The sequence below is a fragment of the Cherax quadricarinatus genome, unplaced genomic scaffold (assembly GCF_038502225.1).
Source record: "Cherax quadricarinatus isolate ZL_2023a unplaced genomic scaffold, ASM3850222v1 Contig45, whole genome shotgun sequence".
NCBI classification, from domain to species: domain Eukaryota; kingdom Metazoa; phylum Arthropoda; class Malacostraca; order Decapoda; family Parastacidae; genus Cherax; species Cherax quadricarinatus.
The window spans coordinates 154,146-171,469 of record NW_027195071.1 but is presented as its reverse complement, the minus strand read 5'-3'; the positions used below and the strand labels follow the sequence as shown (position 1 = coordinate 171,469).

At 42.0% G+C, this 17,324-nt stretch overlaps 1 protein-coding gene across 2 annotated transcripts in view; it reads left to right on the top strand.

Moving 5' to 3' along the window:
* Window positions 1-17,324, top strand: part of LOC128687510 (uncharacterized) — a 117,620-nt gene that overhangs the window by 71,601 nt on the left and 28,695 nt on the right. For both annotated transcript variants that reach the window (XM_070079923.1, XM_070079922.1), the window contains exons 9-10: window positions 12,245-12,465; window positions 12,643-12,945. In XM_070079923.1, the coding sequence (XP_069936024.1) occupies window positions 12,245-12,465; window positions 12,643-12,945 (524 nt within the window). The remainder of the gene's footprint in view (window positions 1-12,244; window positions 12,466-12,642; window positions 12,946-17,324) is intronic.

The following is a 17,324-nucleotide window of genomic DNA, read 5'->3' as shown; positions in this document are numbered from 1 at the left end:
ATTATCACTCCCAGGTTCTCCACATTACTTTTCTGCTCTCTTGTATGGTTAGAATTTGTGGTATACCCTGACACATTTTTAATTTCTTCAAGTTTTCCATATCTGAGTAGTTGAAATTTCTCCTCGTTGAACTTCATATTGTTTTGAGTGGCCCATTCGAAGATTTGGTTGATGTCCGCTTGGAGTCTCGCAGTGTCTTCGATGGAGGTCACTGACATGGTGATCCAGGTGTCATCCGCAAAGGGTAGCAAGTATAATTAATATTACATTTAGGGGAAAGCACTAATCCTGTAGGTATCGAACAACGTCTGGGGGAATGGGAGACAATCAGGTTCGATTTAAGTAGAGAAAAAGTCCATTTCCTTGCATCAAGAGCCTTTCACCAGAATCAAGGAACCTCCCTTCAGGGGAGGAAGCATTCAAACTAAGGTGAGGGATAGCAAGTATGAAGACTGAGGTTGAGGGATAGCAAGTATGAAGACAGAGGTTGAGGGATAGCAAGTATGAAGATTGAGGTTGAGGGATAGCAAGTATGAAGACTGAGGTTGAGGGATAGCAAGTATGAAGACTGAGGTTGAGGGATAGCAAGTATGAAGATTGAGGTTGAGGGATAGCAAGTATGAAGACTGAGGTTGAGGGATAGCAAGATTATAGGTTATGGTGAGGGGCGCGGAGCCCCAGACCGACATAATGAGATTAGTCACGAGGGAGCATTCACCAAATTCAACTTCAATAACAAAAACATAAAGTGGGACCAAGTAAACCAAGTCCTAACCGATATAAGCTGGGAAGATATACTAAGCAACACAGACCCCAACTTATGCCTAGAACAGATTAACTCGGTGGCACTCGATGTATGCACAAGGCTTATTCCTCTAAGAAAAAGGAGGAGTAGATGTAAAACAGAAAGAGACAGGCGCTCCCTTTACAGGCGACGGAAAAGAATAACAGAGCGGCTAAAAGAGGTCAATATAACTGAAATGCGTAGGGAGACACTGGTCAGAGAAATAGCAAGCATCGAACTTAAGCTAAAAGAATCCTTTAGGAGTCAGGAATCGCGGGAAGAACTAAAAGCCATAAATGAAATCGAAAGAAACCCAAAGTATTTCTTCTCCTATGCCAAATCAAAATCGAGAACAACGTCCAGTATTGGGCCCCTACTTAAACAAGATGGGTCCTACACAGATGACAGCAAGGAAATGAGCGAGCTACTCAAGTCCCAATATGACTCAGTTTTTAGCAAGCCGCTAACCAGACTGAGAGTCGAAGATCAAAATGAATTTTTTATGAGAGAGCCACAAAATTTGATTAACACAAGCCTATCCGATGTTATCCTGACGCCAAATGACTTCGAACAGGCGATAAATGACATGCCCATGCACTCTGCCCCAGGGCCAGACTCATGGAACTCTGTGTTCATCAAGAACTGCAAGAAGCCCCTATCACGAGCCTTTTCCATCCTATGGAGAGGGAGCATGGACACGGGGGTCGTCCCACAGTTACTAAAAACAACAGACATAGCCCCACCCCACAAAGGGGGCAGTAAAGCAACAGCAAAGAACTACAGACCAATAGCACTAACATCCCATATCATAAAAATCTTTGAAAGGGTCCTAAGAAGCAAGATCACCACCCATCTAGAAACCCATCAGTTACACAACCCAGGGCAACATGGGTTTAGAACAGGTCGCTCCTGTCTGTCTCAACTATTGGATCACTACGACAAGGTCCTAGATGCACTAGAAGACAAAAAGAATGCAGATGTAATATATACAGACTTTGCAAAAGCCTTCGACAAGTGTGACCATGGCGTAATAGCGCACAAAATGCGTGCTAAAGGAATAACAGGAAAAGTCGGTCGATGGATCTATAATTTCCTCACTAACAGAACACAGAGAGTAGTCGTCAACAGAGTAAAGTCCGAAGCAGCTACGGTGAAAAGCTCTGTTCCACAAGGCACAGTACTCGCTCCCATCTTGTTCCTCATCCTCATATCCGACATAGACAAGGATGTCAGCCACAGCACCGTGTCTTCCTTTGCAGATGACACCCGAATCTGCATGACAGTGTCTTCCATTGCAGACACTGCAAAGCTCCAGGCGGACATCAACCAAATCTTTCAGTGGGCTGCAGAAAACAATATGAAGTTCAACGATGAGAAATTTCAATTACCCAGATATGGTAAACATGAGGAAATTAAATCTTCATCAGAGTACAAAACAAATTCTGGCCACAAAATAGAGCGAAACACCAACGTCAAAGACCTGGGAGTGATCATGTCGGAGGATCTCACCTTCAAGGACCATAACATTGTATCAATCGCATCTGCTAGAAAAATGACAGGATGGATAATGAGAACCTTCAAAACTAGGGAGGCCAAGCCCATGATGACACTCTTCAGGTCACTTGTTCTATCTAGGCTGGAATATTGCTGCACACTAACAGCACCTTTCAAGGCAGGTGAAATTGCCGACCTAGAAAATGTACAGAGAACTTTCACAGCGCGCATAACGGAGATAAAACACCTCAATTATTGGGAGCGCTTGAGGTTCCTAAACCTGTATTCCCTGGAACGCAGGAGGGAGAGATACATGATTATATACACCTGGAAAATCCTAGAGGGACTAGTACCGAACTTGCACACGAAAATCACTCACTACGAAAGCAAAAGACTTGGCAGACGATGCACCATCCCCCCAATGAAAAGCAGGGGTGTCACTAGCACGTTAAGAGACCATACAATAAGTGTCAGGGGCCCGAGACTGTTCAACTGCCTCCCAGCACACATAAGGGGGATTACCAACAGATCCCTGGCAGTCTTCAAGCTGGCACTGGACAAGCACCTAAAGTTAGTTCCGGATCAGCCGGGCTGTGGCCCGTACGTTGGTTTGCGTGCAGCCAGCAGCAACAGCCTGATTGATCAGGCTCTGATCCACCAGGAGGCCTGGTCACAGACCGGGCCGCGGGGGCGTTGACCCCCGGAACTCTCTCCAGGTAATCCAGGTAATTACCTGGAGTTTACCTGGAGAGAGTTCCGGGGGTCAACGCCCCCGCGGCCCGGTCTGTGACCAGGCCTCCTGGTGGTATGAAGTAATGTTTAATACACAAACGTGATTTTCTGTATTTACATTGTGCAGTGTAATGCACGCTGTGCAGATTTTCTTGCAAGGCTCAGAATGAGAATCTTCATAGTCATAACAGAGTCCAGTGTGAATCCCCCAGGATATTGACTTCATCTTTGAAGACTGAGTCCCTTCAATTTATCCTCACCTCCATGTTGTTTAATCATTGTTTTCTTTGCAAAAAATGTCACCTGACGCTAGCGAAAAACTAATGTAAAAGACCTTGGAGTGATAATATTAAAGAATCTCACCTTCAAAGACTCCAACATTGAATCACTTGCATCTGCTAGAAAAATGACAGGATGGATAATGAGAACCTTCAAAACTAGGGACGCTAAGCCCATGATGACACTCTTTAGGTCACTTGTTCCATCTAGGCTAGAATATTACTGCGCACTAACAGAACCTTTAAAGCAGGTGAAATTGCTGACCTAGAAAATGTGCAGAGAACCTTCACGGCGCACATAACTGCGATAAAACACCACTGGTAACGCTAAAGTTCCTCAACATGTACTCCCTAGAATGCAGGCGGGAGAGATACAGAATTATATACACTTGGAAAATCCTAGAGGGATTAGCACCAAACTTACACACGAAAATCACTCCCTATGAAAGCAAAAGACTTGGAAGACGATGCAACAACCCCCCCCCCCACCCAATGAAAAGCAGGGGCGCCACTAGCCCGATAATAGACACAATCAGTGTCAAGGGCCCAAGGCTGTTCAACTGCCTCCCAGCATACATAAAAGGGATTATCAATAGACCCTTGGCTGTCTTCAACAAGGTGCTGGATAGGCACCTGGAACCAGTACCTGACCAGCCGGGCTGTGGTTTGTACGTAGGGTTGCATGTGGCCAACAGTAACAGCGTGGTTGATCAGGTCCTGATCCACCATGAGGCCTGGTCACAGACCGGACCACGGGGCCGTTGACCCCCGAAACCCTCATAAGGTATACTCCAGGTATACCTGTCACAGACCTTGGGAAACAAACTAGGGTTTACCTGGAGTTTACCTGGACAGGGTTTTGGGGGTCAACGCCCCCGCGGCTCGGTCTGAGACCAGGCCTAGTGGTGGAACAGGATCTGATCAACCAGGCTGTTACTGCTGGACGCACGCAGACTGACGTACGAAGCACAGCCCGGCTGGTCAAGTACTGACTTTAGGTGCCTGTCCAGGGCCTTCTGGAAGACAACCAGGGGTCTATTGGTAATACCCCTTACGTAAGCTGGGAGGCAGCTGAACAGTCTTGGGCCCCTGACACTTGTATTCATCTAGTTGTTCTCACCTAGTTGAGGTTGCAGGGGTCGAGTCCAAGCTCCTGGCTCCGCCTCTTCACTGGTCGCTACTAGGTCACTCTCCCTGAACCGTGAGCTTTATCATACCTCTGCTTAAAGCTATGTATGGAATCTGCCTCCACTACATCGCTTCCCAAACTATTCCACTTCCTGACTACTCTGTGGCTGAAAAAATACTTCCTAACATCCCTGTGATTCATCTGTGTCTTCAACTTCCAACTGTGTCCCCTTGTTGCTGTGTCCCATCTCTGGAACATCCTGTCTTTGTCCACCTTGTCAATTCCTCATAGTATTTTGTATGTCTTTATCATGCCCCCCCCTATCTCTCCTGTGTTGTGTTGTGTCTTATCGTGCAAGCTACGCCCCTGCTTTTCATTGGGGAGATATTGCATCGTCTGCCGAGTCTTTTGCTTTCATAGGGAGTGATTTTTGTGTGCAAGTTTGGTACTAATCCCTCTAGGATTTTCCAAGTGTATATAACCATGTATCTCTCCCACCTGCGTTCCAGGGAGTACAGGTTGAGGAACTTCAAGCGTTCCCAGTAATTGAGGTGTTTTATCGTAGTTATGTGTGCCCTGAAAGTTCTCTGCACATTTTCTAGGTCAACAATTTCACCTGCCTTGAAAGGTGTTCTTAGTGTGCAGCAATATTCCAGCCTAGATAGAACAAGGGACCTGAAGAGTGCCATCATGGGCTTGGCGTCCCTAGTTTTGAAGGTTCTCATTATCCATCCTGTCATTTTTCTAGCAGATGTGATTGATACAATGTTATGGTCTTTGAAGGTGAGATCTTCCGACACGATAACTCCCAGGGCTTTTACATTAGTTTTTCGCTCTATTGTGTGGTTGGAATTTGTTTTATATTCCGATTTAGTTTTAATTTCTTCAAGTTTTCCATATCGGAGCAATTGAAATTTCTCATCATTGAATTTCATTTTGTTTTCTGCGGCCCATTTAAAGATATGATTGATGTCCGCCTGAAGTCTTACGGTGTCTTCAGTTTAGGACACTGTCATGCAAATTCGGGTGTCATCAGCAAAAGAAGACACGGCACTTTGGCTAATATCCCTCTCTATGTCAAATATGAGGATGAGGAACAAGATAAGAGCGAGTACTGTGCCTTGGGGAACAGAGCTTTTCACCGTAGCCGCCTCAGACTTTACTCTGTTTACTACTACTCTTTGTGTTTTATTTGTCAGGAAATTATAGATACATCTACCAACTTTTCAGGATAATGTCTGGTAGGCTTGTGCTTACCAACTTCTGTGGCTCTCTCATAAAAAATTCATTTAGATCTTCGACTCTTAGTCTGGTTAGCGGCTCACTGAAAACCGAGTCCGTTTGGGACTTGAGTAGCTTACTCATTTCCTTGCTGTCATCTATAGGACCCATCTCGTCTAAGTAGGGGCCCAATACTAGATGTTATTCTCGACTTAGATTTGGCATAAGAAAAAAAATATTTTGGGTTTCTTTCAATTTCATTTAAGGCTTTTAGTTCTTCCCGCATTTCATGACTTCTGTTAGATTCCTTCAGCTTAAGTTCGATGTTTGCTATTTCTCTGACCAGTGTCTCCCTTCGTATTACAGATATATTGGTCTAGTCGCTCTGTTATTTTTTCCCTTCGCCTGTATAGGGAGTGCTTTTCTCTTTCTAGTTTACATCTTCTCTTCCTTTTCCTTAAAGGAATATGCTTTAAGCATACCTCGAGTGCCACATTGCTAATCTGTTCTAGACATAAGTTTAGATCCGTGTTGCTTAGGCTATCTTCCCAGTTTATGTCATGTAGGACCTGACTGACTTGGTCCTACCTGATGTTTTTGTTATTGAAGTTGAATTTGGTGAAGGCTCTGTCATGACTGATCACATTTTGTCGGTCTGGGGCTCCGCACATATATGTCTGAACCTCTATTATGTTGTGATCTGAGTATATTGTTTTTGATATAGTAATATTTCGTATCAGATCTCAGTGTTAGTGAAGATGAGGTCCAGTGTATTCTCCAATCTTGTTGGCTCTATTATTTGCTGGTTTAAAGTGAATTTGGTGCAGAGATTTTAAAGCATGTTTGTGCGAGTTTTCATCTGAACTGCCTCCTGGGGTTATCTCTGCTATAGCATTATTTGCTACATTCCTCCATTTTAGATGCCTTAGGTTGAAATCTCCCAGGAGCAAGATGTAAGACACAGCACTGTGTCCTCCATTGCTAGTGATACCAGACTTTGCATGTAAGTAAGTAAGTAAGTAAGTAAGTAAGTTTATTCAGGTAAACACAAATACAGTTACATAGAATTATCATACATAGCAGCATATGTGTAGGGAACCTAGGATAACCCAAAAAAGTCAGACAGAGTGACTTATTTCCATTGGGGTCCTTTTACCTTATTATTATAGTATAAAGGTTATAATATTTTCTTATTATTCTACAATGAAGATAACATCTTATTATCATACTAAAAAGACTATCTGCTACACCAAGGTCATTAAGACTATCTACAATACGAGGGTCATTACAAGGAATAAGGTAAAATTTACACGTATGTTAGCTAAAAAATAGAAAATCATTCCCCTCCCTTTCTGTAGCTACATTCATCAGACACCTTTTGGCACTCTTCTTGAACTGGTTCACGCTATGACTGGCTTTGACATGTGCGGGTAGTCTGTTCCATTCCTTTATTGCTGTACAATAAAAGGTGTTTGAAGCCTGGCCACTGACTGTGGGTACTACAAAGTTGTGCTCTCTCCCCCTAGTACTATGATTGCTTTGGTTCCCAACCTTGACAAAATTGACAGCAAGATATTCTGGACATTGTTTGTGAGCAATTTTATAAACATGATTTAGCTTCAGTTGTTTTACTCTGTCTTCAACATTTAGCATATCCAACTGCTGTAATTCATCCTGGCCTACATGTTCTCTTGGTCCCAGCCCCAGGATGAATCTTACGATTTTGTTCTGGGTGATTTGCAGTCTATCTTTCAGTTTTTTTGTCAAGGCAGAGTACCAAGAAGAGCAAGCGTAATCCATATGGCATTGTATAAGGGCTAGACATAGGGTCCTGCGAGCCTCAGTAGGTAGACACTGTGCTTGTCTATACAGGAACTTCAGTTTGGCATTCGCTTTCTTTACTACACTGTTCCCTATCAATTCTCCTGACATGCATGGGTCAAAGGGGATTCCCAAATATTTTACTGATGAAACCAAAGTGATGGGCTCCCCATTACATTGAACATTAAAATTATTTACCCTTCTCAGTTTATGTTTCGTGCCAAAGAGAATGGCTTCAGTTTTCCCTAGGTGTAATGATAGTTTGTTGTCTACTAACCATTTGCTGCAGGACTCCAGTTCCAGTGTTAAAACATTAGCAATATCTTGTGGGTCTTTACCTGACACTAACAGAGCACTGTCATCTGCATACAGTAGGAGTTTGCACTTGACACTGATAGGCATATTGTGGAGAAATTTTCTCCAGGAGGGGGGTATCAGCCCCCTTCAGCCCTTTCAGCCCTGAGGGGCCACTCAGAAGGGGCGAGCATCTTGTTTACTGCTAGAGTGAGTAATTGATCACAGATGCTATGCCATGTAATCAAGTGACCTCTGCTCCTTGCAACGGTGTTGCAACGTGTATTTTTATAAGAGACAATACATTCTTACTTAGCAGGACAATTAAGGAAAATCCTGCTCCCACTTTATTACCATAGTAAAGATATTGTACATTGTTGTCTATGATTAAGACAGCAAGAAACAAACATTCTGCTTTGCTTCATCGAGGAGGTGACAAGGATGCAAGGTACTAGGTCAGCGTTTTTTTTTTTTTTTGTGTGCTAGGGCAGTGACGGCTTGGGGTGGTGTACTGACGCCAGATTACTTTTGACTCTAGAGAGAGTCACACTGACGCCAGGATAACCAACAAAGAACACTGATCTGTGCGTTAGTGTGAACAAAGTGTCTCTAACACAAACACTTAGAGAAGTGTGATCAGCTTCTCTTGTGATACATTGTGAACAATAAAGACAAATCTTGTTGAAAATAGTGTACCAGTGTGCGTTTCCTAGACAATGGAAGACGTGGACATCCAAAGACACTTCAGCTTCTATCAAGTCACCGATACCTGTCGAAGGTGTTGAGAACACCATAGCTCACGTTACAAAGAGCAAGGTATGTTACGAATTTCTTGTAGATCGGGGGATTGCGCAATTCTTGAGTCACAAGGAGTTTGTAATCAACCTATAATCGGCAGTAAGGTGTGGACTTTTGAGTCCAAACAAGTAAGTATTCGTCAGCCATCATCGAATGAAATATGCTGACATAACACCCCCTAGGGGTAATTTATACTTACAAATTGTATCTCTTGACAGCCCACTGTTGTGATGGTTTCGACAGCTTCTAGACCTCGTCTGCAGGGGCGGCTGTGTAGGCGATTTGCTGTCATTTATCAGCTAAGTGTTCATTATATATAATTATATCTTAGCTGGTAAGGCCAAAAAATCTCAACACATATCATTGACATAACATAAGAATAATAAGGGACCCAGAATACTACCTTGGGGAACTCCACATGTTATCGGCAGGGGTTCTGATTCTGTTTTGTTGAGTTTGACTATTTGTCTCCTGTTGCTAAGGTAGGACTTAAACCAGTCTACAGAACCTATACCAATAGCTTGAAGTTTATTACATAATATATTGTGGTTGACAGTATCGAAGGCCTTTTGCAGGTCTAAGGTTACCATGCCTATGAGGTTCCCCTTTGACATTTCAGTTCTCAGGTAATCCATCAGATTAATAAGGGAGGTGTCGGTTGAGTAGGATCTTCTAAAGCCCGATTGATAGCTATGGAGAATGTTGTTGTCATTAAGGTACTTAACTACTTGAGAATACACCGCCCTCTCTAGAATTTTAGATATTATACTGAGTATACTAACAGGCCTATAGTTGCTTACATCAGACCTACTATTTTTCTTGAAGATAGGAGTGACTCTGGCCTCCTTGAACCCCTCCGGTACTGTATTAGTGGTGATTGATAGATTTATTATGTGAGCAATAGGGATTGACAGTTCAGAAGCACCATCTTTTAGGAACTTAGACGGGATGTTATCAGGGCCTGTGCTCTTAGTTGGGTTTAACCTGCTTAGTTCTTTTTGAATAAAGTCATGAGATACACTTACTAGTTGACAACTGTTTGGGGTTACCCCTTTATTGGTATAGTATGTTTGAAACTTATCAGAGTCTGTGTTAAAGGTATTTGATGCAGCTGGTAGTTTACTTACTAGTGTTGATGCAACAGATGTGTAGTAGGAATTAAAGCAATTTGCCACCTTAGATGTTTCGTGGCATACCTCATTATCGATAGTGAGTACTATGTTAGACCTATCTACTGGCTTATGGCTATACCCCAACTGTTTTAGTTGTTGCCAGAGCTTTCTGGGGTTATGCTTATACTCTTCAATTTTTGAGCAGTAGTGCTTTGCCTTTGCTCCTTTTATAAGTCTCTGGTACTCTGTTCCTCACCCTTTGGAATTCATTTAGTGCTGCAATATCCTGTCTGTTTGCTTTAAATCTTTTTAGCAGCTGGTCTCTGAATTTCATATTATCTAATATCTCAGTATTCATCCAGGGTTCAGTTCTTCGTTTAATCCTAACCTCTTTAACTGGTGCAATATTATCAAGGATGGTAGTGAACATTGTTTTGAATTTTTCCCAGGCATCGGTTACGTCCGTGCAACTTGTTATCTCTGTCCAGTCACAATTGTGTAGCCTATTTACCAGTGTTTCTTTACTGTAGTTTCTAGTTGACCTCATTTTTATTGTCCTGTGTAGGCCTATCCTATCCCTAGTGATTTTCCTGGTGCAGTAAATGATGAAATGATCACTAAGACCTGTGGTAATGACGCCTGACTGACTAATGTTCTCAGAGCGGTTACAAAGTATGTGGTCAATTAGGGTGGCTGAGAACCGTGTGATCCGGGTTGGAGTATTGACACTCATCCATTGAAGACACTGCAAATCTCCAACAAACTCGTCTATGAAGTTTACTCTTTTTATGTGCTTCCTGTAGTCCTTTAATATCAACAGCTTGTTCACGGCAACTGGAGCCAAATCAAAGTTAATCTTTAAACCTGGCCACATACATATATTAAGGATGTGGTTTGTGAAGATATTTATTTGGTTGTTAACATATTATTATTATTATAATCAAGGGGGAAGCGCTAAACCCGGAGGATTATAAAGTTAAAGGCATAACCTTGGAGGAACAAACATAACCTTGGAGCAAAGTGTCTTATTCAGTAGCCGCAGGAACCGAGCATAGAGCTTGCTACTTTCTCGTCTCTCGTAGCTAAGTTGTGCTATTTGGTTCTTTAGCTTCATCTGTTAAGATGTTCATGTTAATATGAACAGCGCTGTCATAGGATGAGTCAACGTATTCAAGCAGTTTGCAACTTTGTTTAAAGTCAGAACTGGATCCGTGTGAGTGCCAGGGAAAACAGATGGAGTAGTACACATTTTTTTCAAGACGATAATTGTGAAGTGTTCAGTAAAGTTTTTCCGTGTGAAGTAGTGTATTAAGGTGTCTCTATACTTTATAACCATGTCTTGTTGTAGAAGGTAAGAATTTCCACCTTTATTTACCAACAAAGAACTGTTCCTGCGTCAGCTCATTTCAAAGCCTTGCTTTTATTATATTTTTAGTGTTATGAAACATATATATTGGGAATAAGAGAATGTTGGAGCACCTGTAAGATAGAGATTTCATTTGAACAGTTAACTTTATTTCATAAGTGTTATGGTGTACAAATGTGATCCAGGTTTGAGTCATTCTGAGAATGCATGATCTCAGATGAAGTGATGTATAGCCAAAGTGTAGTTGCTGTTTGCTTCCTGTCTTGTGGTATAGAAGCTTTCCTCGAAGTAGAGCCAGGTGTGGCACCTTGACAGTATCGGCTATGTACATAACAGAAGGGCCATGCACATCTAGGCTCTGCTGAAATGATGGATCCATCCAAGATTGGATGGGTCCATCCAGATCCATCCAAGATTCGATGGATCTGTCGATGGGGAGGGGGGGTACAGGTAATCCAAGAAAGTGGTGCATACTCAGTGTGTAAGTGTATTTGTGCCTTGTACAGTTTTACATCCTCAACTGTCGAGCAGGTATGAGATACACTTCAGTTTTGATAACTTCTTAGCTGTCTTGCTTGCAAGATTTACTATGTGATTTTTCATATTATTATTATTATAATCAAAAAGAAGCGCTAAGCCACAAGGGCTATACAGCATGTGATTTTTCATAGATATTTTGTAGTCAGATTTCACACCAGCACCAGCATTGTCTATTGCTACTACACAGCTGATCTTGGATTCATCTTAACAGATTAGCAAGTGTGTGATCCCTTCTGAAGCTATGTTGACATTCACAAAGAAATAAATGACACATTAAACAAATGTCATTTGCCATGAGACTGTCTCAGGAATCTCTCTCTCTCTCATGTTTTCTCTCTATCTCTTACTAATTCATATATTCATTTTAATGCTTGTTATTTAGTGATGATAGATAAGTCGGTGCTCACTGCTCATCATTATTATTATAATCATAGGGAAGCGCTAAACCCGTATTTTTATTATAATCAAGGGGGAAGTACTAAACCCGTAGGATTATACAGTGTCTGTGGGGGAAGGATGGAAGGTATTCAGGTTTAATTCAGGGAACTGGAGCACAGATCCAATTCCCTAGATCAAGAGCCCCTCACCAGCATCAAGGAACCTCCCTCGAGGAGCCACTGCTCATCAGTAACCCCCTACATGAGCTGTGCTCAGAGCAGTGTATCGTTTTCCTAGGTTGCACATGCCTGCATCTGTTGGCGAAGGCGGCATCCAGCAGTGACCTGAAGATTATCTGGGGAAAACGAGAGGTTGGTGTGTCTGATGCCTGGGTCGAGATGGCAGAGTTGCTGGTCACACAAGGCGCTGACCCAACATTTGTGGACAACAAGGGTCACTTGCCTCAATATATTGCCAAGAAGATGGGTAATATCAAGTTGTTAATCTATTTAGCTGAGGTTAGTAATACATGTGTACCGATGCTGTTGATTTCCTTAAAAAAAATAGTGGGTAAAGGGTAAGATACAGTGATTAAAAAAAAAGGGGGGGGGGAATTAAGTTGGAAAACTAAGACATGGGGGAGGGTGCATATTGTATTTCATGTTATATCCATAATATATTTTTTCATCACCAAGGTGTGTAATCACTGTGAAAATAATAAAGTGGAACAAAAATTTGACGACTTGGTAAAAGCCGCCAGAACAAGTAAGCTGGAGAGACTAATGTCACTGCTGAACAAGAACACTCCACTGCTCCCGATGGGGGCGACCTGTGATCCTCTAGTGGAGGCTATCAAGTATAGTTCCCTTGGGAGTGTGCAGTTGCTGCTTAGTGCAGGGGCGCCTCTGTGCGGACTTTCCCTCATCTCCATCACCGCCCTGGAAGCCTCTCACGGACGCTCACGCCTCCCGGCTATCTTTCCTGCCATCATGAGAAAGGTGAGTGCTTATGGAACATTTTGTATGGATGACTTTGTCACTTTCTCTGATTTTTTTTTTGTGGGGGGGGGAGGTTCCTAACTACAATTACACTCTATTTGACTTAGGTTAGTAATACACATGTATATCAATATTTGCTCCAATAACTCACTACAGTTGTGACCGGGTGTGGAAGTGTGAATTGCTCATTACTCTAAAATTTGTTCATGATTGTAGCCATGTATAAACGTAAGTAACGATTCTTACAGTATTCATTACCTTTGTAACTTATGAGTTCATTACCTTGTACCTAGTTCAGCCATCAAAACTTTGGGGCTCGGTCCCCGGACCCATTATGTACCTCTGTAATCTGTAAATACCTTTGTAACTTGTCATGATTGTGACTAGACCTACCTGGAGTTCATTACCTTTGTAAATTGTGAGTTTATTACCTTTGTAAATTGTGAATTCATTACCTCTGTAACTTGTACACCTATCAAAACTTTGAGGCCCAGTCCCTGGACCCATTATGTACCTCTGTAATCATTTGACTACCGCCCACAGGATGGGTATGGGGTGCATAATAAACATTAAACAAACAACAACTAACCTCAGTCAAATAGACTAACACTGTATATGTAATTGCACCTAAATAAACTAAGGTTTTTGTATATGTATTTGTAAATGCACTGTTTGTCTACTCACCTTATTGTGGTTGCAAGGGTCGATTCGTAGCTCCTGGCCCCGCCTCTTCACAGGTCACTACTAGGTCCACACTCTCCCTGCTCCAGGAGCTTTATCATACCTCTTCTTAAAGCTATGTATGGATCCTGCCTCCACTACGCCACTCTCCAGACTGTTCCACTTCCTGACAACTCTATGACTGAAGAAATACTTCCAACATCCTTGTAACTCATCTGAGTCTTCACCTTCCAATTGTTACCCATTGTTGCTGTGTCCCATCAAATCAAATCAAATCAAATCAAAAGTTTATTCTCTATAAAGATTACAATGTGGAGTTTACGTATTATAAAATATTGGTTACAATGTGTGGTTTACATATTATAAAATACTAATTACAGAGAGGGCCACTATCATGCCTAGGCATTTCAGGCAGACTAATAATAAATAATTCAACCCCTATGTTGATACAGGTTGTGGAGCATATTGGCTTGGTAACTGCATTACAGTTTGTAAATTTAGCAGTGAGAATGGTTTTGTCTTGGCATGATACGTAGTTTCTATTAAAGCTCCTATATTGGAGTATCTCAGGCAAACTTATGACTAGTTTAAGATTCATTAGGTGATAGCTTAATTTCGTAATTTTATGTTTACAGTCATTTGGGTGAGTGTAAGTGTAAATTGAGGGGAATCACAGTTATCGAGAGTAGGTCTAGTTTGTTTTATGTGTGTATTATACAAGGAAAAGAATAGGTGGTTTTCATTGATTGTGGCACGTAGTGACTTATCTTGGAGAGGATCCCAACTGTTTTGGATACTTTTTATTTGTTATGTGTTGGATATGGGTGCTGAATTTCAAGTTGCTGTTGAGGTGTAGGCCCAGGAATTTGCCCTCATTATGTTTAGCAATAAGAGTGTTGTCGATCTTAATGTTCAGTTGTGTAACATCTGCTCTGTTATCAAACATAATATAGAAGGTTTTGTCAGTGTTAAGTGCAAGTTTATTGGCTGTCATCCAAGTAGATATTTTTAGTAGCTCCTTGTTAACAATGGTGTTGAGTGTGGCAAGATTTGGGTGGTAGATGGCATAAGTCGTGACGTCAGCAAAGAGAATTGGTTTGAGGTGTTGTAATACATTGGAGGAAGAGGAAGAGCAGGAGACCAAGGACGCTTCCCTGTGGCACTCAAGTATCAACTGGTTGTGTTGATGAGGTTGTCTTTAATGGTGACGTTCTGATACCTATTAATATGGTAGGATTTGAAATATGCACGTGCATGGCCTCTTAAACCATAAAGGCCAAGTTTGTGAGGAGTAGGATGCCGTGGTCTTCTGTGTCAAAAGCTTTCCTTAGGTCAATAAAAAGTCCTAATGGATATTCCCTATTTTCCAGTGCTGTGTAAAGCAGATCTAGCATTTTTACAATTGCATAGTTTGTGCTTTAATTTTTTTCTGAAGCCAAATTAGCAGGGGTTGAGTATGCTTTGTGCTGTTATAAACGAGTATAATCTCTTGTGCACGAATTTCTCGAAGATTTTGGATAGCAACTGTAAGTTTGATATTGGCCTATAGTTGTTTACATCTGTGGGGTCACCACCTATGTGTATTGGTGTAACCCTTGCTCTCTTGAGAAGTGTCGGAAAAGTTCTAGTTTCTAGTGACTTGTTAAACATTAATGTAATAGCATGCGAAAGGACATGAGCCGCTCGCTTGTACAATAATGATAGGACTTGAGACAGATTCCCTGATTTATTTTTAAGTGACTTGATAATCGTGGTGACTTCAGTGGGCTCAGTAGGTGCAAGATAGGAGTTTGGGAAATTCCCATCTAAGTAATCACTTGCTCGGGCGTTGGTACCTGGGATTTTACTGGCGAGATTTGATCCTATCAATACACTGTAGTGGTGTTTCGTTCGGTTTAGTTAGGACAATATCCCTAGTTTTTTCAGTTTGTGGGTGCCCAGAATCTGAGAGAGTGTTTTCCAGATCTTTTTTATATCTCCTCTGGTTTCAGTGAATCTGCTGGAGTAGTACAATTGTTTGGCTTTATATATTAATTTGGTTAGAACTGATGAATAGTGTTTAATAATAACTTTGTGTATTAAGCCCTGTCTATATTGCTTTTCATATTGATGTTTCTTATTCACCTTGTCAATTCATCTCAGTATTTTATATGTCGTTATCATATGTCCCCTATCCTTCCTCTCCTCCAGTGTCGTCAGGTCAATTTCCCTTAACCTCACCTTCGTAGGACATACTCCTTAGCTCTGGGACAAGTCTTGTTGCAAACCTTTGCACTTTCTCTAATTTCTTGACAAGCTTGACCAGGTGTATACCTGGAGAGGGTTCCGGAGATCAACACCCCTGCAGCCCGGTCTGTGACCAGGCTTCTTGGTGGATCAGTGCCTGATCAACCAGGCTGTTACTGTTGGCTGCATGCAACCCAACGTATGAACCACACCTCGGCTGGTCAGGCACTGATTTTAGGTGCCTGTCCAGTACCTGCTTGAAGACAGCCAGGGGGTCTATTGGTAATCCCCCTTATGTATGCTGGGAGGCAGTTGAAGAGTTTTGGGCCCCTGACACTTATTGTGTTGTCTCTTATCCTGCCAGTGGCACCCCTACTTGTCATTGTGGGTATTGCATCGTATGCCAAGTCTTTTGCTTTCATAGGGAGTGATTTTCGTGTGAAAGTTTGGTACTAATCCCTCTAGGATTTTCCAAGTGTGTATAATCAGGTATCACTCCTGCCTGCTTTCTAGTGAGTACAGGTCGAGGAACTTCAAGTATTCCCAGTAATTGAGGTGTTTTTCGCAGTTATGTGTGCGCTGAAGGTTCTCTGTACATTTTGTAGGTCAGCAATTTCACCTCCCTTGAAAGGTTCTGTTAGTAATAATAATAATATCTTCATTTCTACAAGTACAAGTACAAGGTATACAGATCATAGCTGACATCAGTGACATACTATTATATAGAAAGCCGCTTGTTATACTGAGTATTTTCCGCAAATTAGGTCAGTTTTGTCCCAGCATGTGACCCACACCAGTCGACTAACACCCAGGTACCTATTTTACTGATGGGTGAACATAGACAACTGGTGTAAAGAAACATGCCCAATGTTTCTACCATAGCTGGGAATCGAACCCAGACCCTCGCCGTGCGAAGCGAGAGCTTCAGCCACCAGAACACGGGGCATCAGGCAGCAATATTCCAGCCTAGATAGAACAAGCAACCTGAAGAGTGTGATCATGGGCTTGGCATCCCTAGTTTTGAATGTTCTCATTATCCATCCTGTCATTTTTCTAGCAGATGCGATTTATACAGTGTTAAGGTCTTTCAAGGTGAGGTCCTCTGACATGATCACTCCCAGATCTTTTACATTACTTTTTCGCTCTGTTGTGTTGTTGGAATTTGTTTTATACTCCGATGTAGTTTTAATTTCCTCACGTTTTCCATATCGGAGTAATTTAAATTTCTAACCTTTGAACTTCTCATTTTTTCTGCGGCCCATTTAAAGATTTGGTTCATGTCTGCCTGGAGTCTTGCGGAGTTTTCAGTGAAGGACACTGTCATGCAAATTCGGGTGTCATCTGCAAAGGAAGATATGGTGCTGTGCCTTATATTCCTGTGTATGTCAGATATGAGGATGAGGAGCTAGGAATTTTTATTGACCTAAGAAAAGCTTTTCACACAGTAGACCACGGCATCCTACTCCACAAAC